This window comes from Colobus angolensis, unplaced genomic scaffold, assembly GCF_000951035.1.
Source record: "Colobus angolensis palliatus isolate OR3802 unplaced genomic scaffold, Cang.pa_1.0 Scaffold166, whole genome shotgun sequence".
NCBI lineage: Eukaryota > Metazoa > Chordata > Mammalia > Primates > Cercopithecidae > Colobus > Colobus angolensis.
Genome location: NW_012114777.1, coordinates 750,922 through 760,951, shown reverse-complemented (window position 1 = coordinate 760,951; position 10,030 = coordinate 750,922). Strand labels below are relative to the sequence as shown.

At 45.6% G+C, this 10,030-nt stretch overlaps 1 protein-coding gene across 2 annotated transcripts; it reads right to left on the bottom strand.

The window, feature by feature from the left end:
- Positions 1 to 3,413: 3,413 nt before the first annotated feature.
- On the bottom strand, positions 3,414 to 9,226 carry PENK (proenkephalin). 2 transcript variants are annotated; one of them, XM_011937552.1, is made up of 4 exons: positions 9,087 to 9,226; positions 8,944 to 9,000; positions 8,335 to 8,475; positions 3,414 to 4,401 (listed from the first exon to the last, which is right to left on the bottom strand). In XM_011937552.1, exons 3-4 carry the CDS (start codon positions 8,470 to 8,472, stop codon positions 3,736 to 3,738), a joined length of 804 nt encoding a protein of 267 aa, XP_011792942.1. In that variant the 5' UTR covers positions 8,473 to 8,475; positions 8,944 to 9,000; positions 9,087 to 9,226; the 3' UTR covers positions 3,414 to 3,735. The 2 variants fall into 2 exon arrangements, with proteins under 2 accessions (XP_011792942.1, XP_011792943.1); XM_011937553.1 differs by lacking the exons at positions 8,335 to 8,475; positions 8,944 to 9,000; positions 9,087 to 9,226 and adding an exon at positions 8,108 to 8,271.
- Positions 9,227 to 10,030: the final 804 nt, after the last annotated feature.

The following is a 10,030-nucleotide window of genomic DNA, read 5'->3' as shown; positions in this document are numbered from 1 at the left end:
CCATGTCTCCATGTTGAGGCATTGCACTGGTTCTTCCTTCCATCTGGAGCCTCTTCCATCAAATATTCATTTATTGAATGAATGAATTGATCTACGCGGGGGTGCTTCTGTACATTTCAGGAAAAGAAGGAAAACAAACGCATAAATAAAAATGGTCAAAGCTTTACACCCCTCCCCTATCTTCTCCTAAGAAATCGTTTTAGCTTAAAGCTCAGAGTCTTCATGCGTTTTATTTTTGGACTCTCTCTGTCTCTCAGACCAGTTTTAGGTTCACAGCAGAATTGAGTGGCGGGTACAGAGATTTCATGTATGCTTCCTGTCCCGGCACATGCACAGCCTCCCACATGATCAATAGGCCCCCGCCAGAGAGGTCCAGTTGTTAGAGTTGATGAACCTGCACTGACACATCATTATTACCGAGTGGCCATAGTCTACATTAGGGTTCGCTCTTGGTGTTGGACCTTCTGTGGTTTGGATAAATGCAGAATGACATGTGGATAACTCTTTGATTACATGAGTTTTCCAGGTTTGTAGTAGGAAACCGAAAAAGTGAAGATGAGTGTGAGGTGGCTTTGTAAGCAGTTTCTGCCTCATGGGATATAACTGTCAGGAAGGGATCCCCCTACCTGGTGACCAGGATGGAGGCTCATGGATGGTATCTTATATCTGAAAGGTCCAGGGTGAAGTGGGTGTGTGCGGGGGGCGGGGGGGAAGCCCCAAGATCCACTTGGAAGAGCAATCATGGCTGCTAATCCTGTAAGTGCTGCTGTGCGCTGACCCTGGCTTAAGGACTCTACACCGTAACACATTTTACTTATCACAACAACTGAATGAGGCACAGAGGAGAAACCAAGGCAGGGAGAGCTGCAGTTCACACAGCTAGCTGGGATTTCGATGCAGGCCGCCTGGCTCCTGAGCTCACAAATGAACTCTCAGAGGGAGCCCAGAGGGGGGCGCAGGCTTGGTGGTAGCAGTGGGAGGCCTGAGTAGGTGGGAACGAGCCCCAGCTCCGGGAGAGCGCGGAATGGAGCAGCAGCGCCCTCTGCAGGTTGTGGGTCTTCCTTCTTCTTGTTCCACGTGGTTTTCTCTGGACCCTCTCAAGTCAGTGGCGGCTTTGGGTTCATCTCACCCAAGTCCTAGTCCTAGGTTAGTCCCCACCTTAGCCTGTCTCGTGTTTTCAGAACTCAGACATTTGCGCTGAGTACGCACTGAGTGCCACAGTATCAAGAGTCCGGCTAGCGGCCCTTAGAATAGCAACCCAGGGGGCTTGGGCCCCTCAGAATTTAAATAGGAAATTCTTAAAAACATCAAACATCAAAGCCCTTAAAAGTTGGAAAGCAAACCACTAATGCTGGAATTTCAAATTTAAGGCCAGACAGGTCAGGAGAAATTTGGAGAGTGAGTGAGGCCTCCGCAGCCCCCTCGAGTCAAGATTTGTGAACGACCGCCGGTACTTACTGCTGAGGACATCTGGAGGAGGGAGTCCTGCGTCCTGTAATGCCCGGGGGGGGGCGCACAGCCTTGGTTGGCATCGCTCCACGGCCTGGAGAGGAGTCATCTCCGATTGCCCCTTCCCCCTTTCCTCGTGTCCCAACCCCTCTCCTCTGTTCCTTCCTCCCCTGGGCAATTTTGAAGCATCCTCTAGGTTCCCGATTCTACGCCAGACATGAGAGAGATGAGGAACTGCAAGTGTTTGACGCTGTCCCACCCCCAGCATCGTGTAGCCCTTGGCGGAGGCGACGGGCGTGTGGGGGAGGGAGGGGCCTTGGGGGGTGGAGGGTGGGGGGTGAAATGGAGACGCAAGCAACTGTCTGTTAACTACCATGAGTGCCTTAGCCCAGTCTACACCTCTTCCCCAAAAAATAAGAAAGCCTCCTAGATAAAAAACTGTACTTGGCCAGGCGTGGTAGCTCACGCTAGTAATCTCAGCATTTTGGGAGGCTGAAGCAGGAGGATCGCTTGGGGCCGGGAAGTCGAGACTGCAGTGAGCTAGCCACTGCACTCCAGCCTGGGCAACCAAGTGAGCCCCCATCTCTAAAAAAAAAAAAAAAAAAAAAAAAGGAAAAAAAGAAAGAACTGTGCTTGCTTTAGAAGATGTATTTGTCTGATGGTGAACTTGTGTTATTTTCTCGCACATATTCTATGAGATATGTAGGTATACATATTGTACCATTGTGAGATAATGGTATTATCTTATCAATAATAATTGCATTATCTTTTTTCCTCCGGGGCTTTGCCAAGGATAAGGAAGGTTGATGGAGCTGGGGCTCTATGGGTGTGGGGCCCTGTGATTTTTTGCACTAATTCTGGGAGATGGGTCTCCTAACAGCATGATCATGCGGATGTCCTGCGAGCCCTGGTGGGGCTGTGCATAGAGAACAAACTGCCAAGCACAGTGCAGCTGCCTTACCAGATGGGGCACACAGGCTTGCACAGTGAGTATCTCAGCAGCAACCTTGGTGGACTGCAGACCAGAGGCTCATCCCCCACTTTCCTGAGTTGCTAAATTGCAATGTTTTGAAAAATACAAAAGAAAGGGTTGGTGGGGGTCCTGGAGAAATGATTTAGTGAATAGGAGTTGAGCTGTATGTTGTTTCAGTTAGAAAAATGAAGAAAAGTTACATTTCTTACATCTGAGTGTTGTCTCATTAGTATGAAGTAGTCATAAGCACCTTGTGTTTTGGGAATTTACCTTACAAACACTCACAATCTCTCTGCTCATTATCTGGTCACCAAATTCATTCATTCATCACACATATATCCATTCATCCGATATTGGAGAATCTGCTACAGTCATAGTGTAGAGGTGTACAATGGTGACTAAGATGTAGTTCCACGTTCTTACAATTCTTACTAGCGACCTGGATAGGAGATAAGGAACTGCAGTGAAAAGGATATTGACTGGGCACAAAAAGTTTGGGGTTTTAATCCTATTTTTATCCTTCAACTGCTGGGCAACTTTGGGCCAACTACACAACCTTTCTTGGCTTCCCTTTTTTCATTTGTAAAATTGGATTAAATTATCTTTAATTTCTTACTAGCTTCTAAAATACTTTACTGAAGAAGACATACACATCTGATGTAAATGCAAGTGTGTGTGTGTGTGTGTGTGTGTGTGTGTGTGTGTGTGTGTAATGAGGGCATAGCTGGCTCCTTTATTAGGCTTTGGGTTTTCTTCATGTATCTGATTTCCAGAAATGAGAGTGAAAATACATTTTATTTTGCCCCCGTGTGTTTACTCATCTAAGATTTCATATATGAGGAATTAAATAAAAAATGTTTTTGCGGCCTTGGCTGAAAGAGAAGGACAATGATTATTACGTCAAAAGCAGATGGTTCTTCCTGAGTCTAGGATTGATGTGGAAAACCAAAGGTAAATGAGAGCCTTGGAGAAAAAGGGACTTACAAGGATATTATGCACTTGGGGTAACAGGTTTATTATCTCTATATACAAGTAAGCATTTATTTATGTTTGTCAAAAATAAGAGACAAGATAACAAAAACTATTTTAGCATGAAAAAGAGATAGCTGCAACAGACCAATACTGAGCTTAAAGACTCCAAAAAGAGCACAGAACCTGAAATGACAGTTTTCAGGTTGTATAGTTATCCAGACAATGAAGTCAACTATACAAGGCAAGCAACAAACACATGACAATAAAACACCATCAACAGTTTCTCACTGGAGGATGGAGGGAGGCTTGCTGGGGCCTGGGGCCACTGGTGGGAAAGGGTATTAAAATCTCATAAATCCTCCATATCTTTTTTCCATTTCGGGAACTTCTTTGGAGTAACTTTCCCCTTCTTCGTTGGAGGGCAGAGCCTCGGCAAAGCGCTTCAGGAAGCCTCCATACCGTTTCTGGTAGTCCATCCACCACTCTGGGCGGCCCACTCTTCTCATGAAGCCCCCATATCGCTTCTGCAGCTCTTTGGCTTCATCTTCCAGTTGGGGGCTTCTCTTTAAGCCTCTCATGAAGCCCCCATATCTCTTGCTCACTTCTTCCTCATTATCACTGCCATCCTGGTGGTGGCTATGCTCTCGGTTGTCCCCTGTTTCCAGAAGCTCTTTTAGCAGGTCTGAGGAATTGGCCAGCGAGTCGTCCTCCTCTGCATCCTTCTTCATGAAGCCCCCGTACCGCTTGGCGAGGATCTCACTTCCATTGGCCTCTTCTTCTGGCTCCATGGGATAAAGCTCATCCATTTTCTTCATGAAGCCTCCATACCTTTTCATGAAGCCCCCATACCTTTTGGCTAGCAAATGGCTCTCTTCTGGTTTGCTGTTTTCTCTGAGGGTGCTGGTGCCATCTTGAGGAAGCTCTGGTTTGGACAGCTGCAGGAGCTCCTTGCAGGTTTCCCAAATTTTCAGAGAAGGCAGTTTTCCCTCACATTCCATTATGCAAGCCTGGGAAAACAATTTGATGTAATGATAAAAAGAAGCTTCTCTGATTTCATTACGTAAATGAACTTTTGTGGACCAAAATATGCTTGCTATGACATAGTAACTCCCTTATTATAATAAGGTCATCTCCAATTTCTTATCACGACTTTTCATAAGGCTGAGCATGCAAATGAAACAAAATTTGGAAAGGGGAAAGTGCGGGGGGTGGTTAACTGAATCCAGTTAGGAATCTGCCTTTGGATTTTAAACCCATAGAAATTTTAAAGAATTTAAAAAAAAATTTTTTTCACCTAGTTTTAACTTAGATTGACTACTTTCACAGTCTAATTTCACCGGATAATTTTCCACTTCTGATATAATTTTGTTTGAGATTTTGCTAACCAAAAAGAAGAAATTTTTATTACCTAATCAGGAATATTTCCTCAAAATTCCTTTTATCTTCTTGTCTTACAGATAAAATCAATATTAATAACATAAGGGTCAATTGCTTTCTTGTGTCAATATTTTACCTAAAATGGTATCCAATATTCCTGCAAATACTTTCAATCTTCAAAGAAAAACAACAATTTTTAAAAAGTTTATAAAGAAAGACATCCTAAAAACTCAATTTAAATCTTATGAATTATTTGCATTCTTATTAATTTGCTAATTTGTTGAAAGTACAGATCTTTTTGTTTTTTCCTTTTTTCCTTGCTGGATACAACAGACTTTACTATCTTGAACAAAATGTCTATAATGATGAGGTCAGATATAAAATTATACAAATGCAAGTGCACAAATTATTCATGTTTATTTTCTTCACATTTAGTCACCGTTGTACAGAAAAAGTATTTTCCAATGGAAATCATGGTATTTGATAAAATAAGAATCATCAGCATACATTCTTTCCTTTTTCTTATACAAATATTAAATTCAAAATCATTGTAAGTCTATACATTCGAATGACCTTGTTAAGATTTTTTTTCTATTTAACAGATCACTTGGGTATGGTAGAGTACTAATATGTGAACATTTACAAAACATGCATGATATTTCTTAGCATTTCAGGAGTTTTTTATAGCCCTCTGAAATCTACTTATAGAGAGCCCAGGTTACAGACTTTTAATTTAGACAGAAAGGCCAGGCTCTTTCTTGATATTTAAAAATATACTGGTATATTAAGTGATGTTAAATACACATATATTATTTTCACAGAGAAAGAAAGCATTTTATTAGTGCAACAAAATCTTGAGGCCACGTATTTAGCAAGCTCTTAATGCGTATTTAAGCTTTGTGTCTGAGACGATTAAATATATAACTACATAAGAATCTAAAGATGATCTATTAATAATTAAAATGTCTTATTTTATTTCCAACATATGATGAAGAAATCAAAACACCATTAGAAGCTTAAGATGTTTAAGTTGTAATACTATTTCCATTCTAAAATTGTATCTAAGTGATCTTGTTGTTAAAAATTAATGTTGAATGTTTTGCATACTAATACCGAAAGACTTTTAAATGTATGTGATATGAGATTCCTTCAAAACCAAATAGTAACAAATACCAGAATAATGCACTCCTACTAAAGCAGCGATGTTAACTGATGGCTCCTATAGCCATGTACGCCTGTTTTGTGGTATTTATCACACTTTGTGTGGTATGGTCAAGATCACATTAGATGGGAAATTCTATTTGGACATCAGTCATAGCATGCCTGCTCATCTCTGCATCCACCACAGTACCAATCATAAGTGTCTTTCACGTGGTTGAAGCTCAATAAATATTTGTTAACATTGATTTCACTACATATTTTTGGCTAGGCAACCTCATTTCTCATCTGTCTTTTGCATCTGAGCCAAAGTCCCAGAATGCTGTAATTCTAGTGAGACAGTCACTAAGTAAATCTTTTGTCATTGAGACAATAACAACCCTGAAGGTAGGGTCCAATGCAAATCAGTTATTATGCAAAATGCCTTTCTATGAGACTATTTTTATTGATGGCTGCTTATTATCTATTTTTTTCAAGTTGCTAACACTACATGTGCCATTCCATCACCTGGATTAAAGTAATGATAATAGTAATAAGTGATAACAACAAGACCATAAAAAGCAGTGAGAAAAATTCTGGCAAAAGCAGCGTTCCTCTTCTCCCCCACAATCCTGTTACATGATGAGAGGAAGGTGAGAGAAGGAGAGAAGTCAAGATTTGAAGTGATACCCAAGGAAGGCCTAGCTGCTACCCAGTGAGCTCTGCTCAAGTTCCTCAACAATGCAAAAGGAAGATTAGTAGCATTTTGGGAGCTTGGTGAATCAAGCAGATTAAATATGAAAAAACCCCATTTGAATAGGCATTATTAAATGTCAGCCATATTAATTCACTAACTCACATAACTTAAGTAAATCTGATACTATTTTGGGGTCAGACTGTGTGATTAGAAAAATTAGACTAGAATCCATATAACCTTTATTCAGATGGCAGAGAAAGCTAGGGGAGGGGGCTTAGCCCCCCACATGTTGAGCAGGCAAAGCTCAAAATATGTGTGACTGGGCACAGGGAATTATGGGGTCAGAAAGTGAGGTCTTATATATGGCATGTTTTGGGTTTCTCTTTCTCCTTCTGTGCCTAAAATTCTTTACCCACAAGATCTATCCTTATATTTGCAGCACTTCCTCAATTTTTAGACATAGGTTAAAAGCTCATGACTACAGGAGAAAGAAGAAAGATGGATGAAGGGGATTGTTTCCCCTATTGAAGATGAAACACTTTTCTCATAGTTTAAATATACAACCTTCCTATGTGTCTTCTCTTTAATGCCACGTTAGTACAGGTCAAACAAACAAACAAACATTTAACCTGAAATATATACCACAGATAATTGGAACCTGTTCCTTGGTTTTCTCCCTATTTCAAACATCTACATAAGGTAAAATTTCCTCAATTCCACGTGGAACCCAAAGCAGCTTGGATGAATACATTATTCTCTATGAGCTTTTTAAGTCATCACAAAATTTCAATAAATTTCAAAAGCAATGCAAAGGAATTGTCAGGGGAGCTGGTAAAAGTGAAGCTACCTGAGTCTCCAGGTTGGAGATTCAGATCAGTAGAGCACCAGAGGTGATTCCAGAGCCCATGGGGAACCATGATCAGAATGAAAAGTGATTTTGTCCTCAGCTTTTTCTTTCCCAGCCTCCTGTAGTGTAGTGTATCTTTGGACTGTTGTGACCCACTGGACACTGGCCACTTCTCTTGTTCCTTTCTCATAGCCAAATTAAACTGTTGTTTTAGTTACTATTACAAAAGGGCAGTCGAAACAGAAGTTGAATTCCAGCATTACTGGCCAGTGAGACAGTTATGAACTCTTTCTTGTCTACGGTTATTTTACCTTCCTCCCCCCGTATCCAGTTTCCATCCCTTTGCTCTCTCCTATTTACAGGTGAGGGTAGGGAAAGAGGGACCTGAGGTTAAGAGAGCTGGGATACATAAATCTAAAGAAAGGCGCCGAAATGTCACTAACAAAAAATTACATTATTTGCGGGAAAGATGGGAAGATGGCTGCGTGTGGAGGGGCCCTTAACTGGGATATGTTAGGATTTGGGGTGACAGCATCTTCCTTCTGACAGCTCAGGAGAGAACCCAGTGCTCTCCGAGGTGCTGAACAGAGCACTTCTCGGGGTTCCCTAATTTCCAGGGTTAAAACAAACTGTGTGGCGACACCGCTACCCTTACCGGTCCCCAAATAGTCGCGGATCCCCGAAGCTAAGAGCCAGGGCAGGACTTCAGTCAGCGTTCCAGGAACAGCTGAGACACCCAGGTCACCACGGGCTCGCGCCGCTGTGGCTCCGACCCGGTGCGAATCGCCATACGCGCTCAGCTGTGGGCCTGGGATTGTCCGCGTACTATTGCGGAGACTCTGTCTCACAAGGTGCGCAACACTCGCCGCGCGCAACACTCACCAGGAAGTTGATGTCGGCGGGGCGCACCAGGCGGTAGCTGCACGTCGCGCAATCCTGGCTGCATTCTGCCCGCACTGTCGCCAGAAGCCCGGGGCCAAGCAACAGCAGCCAAGGGCAGAGTCTCAGGAACCACGCCATGGACTGCGAGGAGAGAGGGACGCGTGCTTCGAGCCTGCCTGGGCGCAGAACGGGTATCTCTGCAGGACCCTCGCCACGACAGCCTCAGCAAGGGATCGTCGAGCAAAAGCCCGCAGGAATGCTCCTTTTTGGGGCCCCGCCCTCCCGGCCGACAGCTTTCAGGTAGACCTGGAGGCGACTCAGATCGCCTCGCGGCTCCCGGGATGGCGCGGTCGCCCCCAACGCGAGGCTGCCTGGGGCACCCGGCTCTTTTCCTGGGCGTCCACGGCCCAGGGCAAGATTCCAGAGAGAACGCCGCAGACCAGGGGCGAGGGACCGGGCGCCGGGGGAGGAAGGACATTGACTGGGGTCACAAAGAAGAACCAGGGAACGCGGTTGGGGAACCCATGCAATGAAATGTGAAGGAAAAGAGGGCGGGCAGCCGTCCCCAAACCCGCGCAGCAAAGACAAGCTTCGGGCAAATTCACTCACGTTGACGCTGTTCGGATGCAGCAGGCCAACTGGAAAAGCCGGGTTCCAGACACGACTCTAGAGGGAAGAGAAGAAGGCAAGGGTGAGGAGGACGGGCGTCGGGGAGGAGCGGGCCTGGGTGCGCTGGCGGACGTGGGCCTCACCGTCGCGGTCCTCAGCGTCGCCGCGGGGCTCTGAGCGCCTGCCTCGCCGTCCCGGGGCTTAACGGCGGCTGGAGCCACTTTATAATTAGCCCCAAACCGAAGGAGGCGCGCGCGCCCCAATCGCCGGCGGGCTGCAGCTGACGCAGGCCCTACGCCAGCCCCGCGCCGACGCCTTCGCGGGAGGGGTCGGTCCCCCAGTACCCGCGCGCCGCTCCCCCCACCGAGGGTGGTGGCCACGGGGGGCGCTCGGTGGCTCCCGACACAGCCAGGTGACAAACCCAAGGCAGTTAGGAAGTTTGGGGAGAGTGAGATAGGATCAAGTTTCTCCGCATAAAGTCACTGAAATTGCGCCGTAGGATGCGGGCTCCAAGGAGGGAAGCGAGGTGGGGGCGTTTGGAAGGACAGATGAACTGGCTTAGACTTCTGGAATGTGCTGGAGACCCATCGGGCCGGTGAACCTGCCCCTTTCCCGCCTCCTCCCTGGACCCCCTCAGGGTCCCCGTGGGCACCAAGCACAGCCGTCCGGTTCGGAATGTCGTCATTTATCGACCCGCTTGTCCCCCACAGTTGACTCCGAGTTCCTTGCCGCAGCATCTAACAGCTTCAAGGTGCGCAGTAGGCGCTCAGTTAATGCTTACAGAAACTTAACAATTGAAACTTTCTGGGAATCTTAAAATCTCGGGACAGATTTTTCACCTTTCCAGTTAGAGAGACCCTTGGCCAAGCGTAGAAGCCGGTAAACCCTCAGGTTCCGGCACTGCGCACTTTTCAGCCACTATGGGAGAGGATCCGTGTTTATCTAGCTCCCCAGGGCTCCCAAGTCGAAGATCCACTGTGATTGAGAGCGCTGTCCAGGGTGTCCTGGGGGTGTTGGATGAGTGAGAAGGGGGTGCCGGGGCGGGTGTAATGTCAGCGCGCCAGGAGTGTGGTGGGGAGGGAAGGAT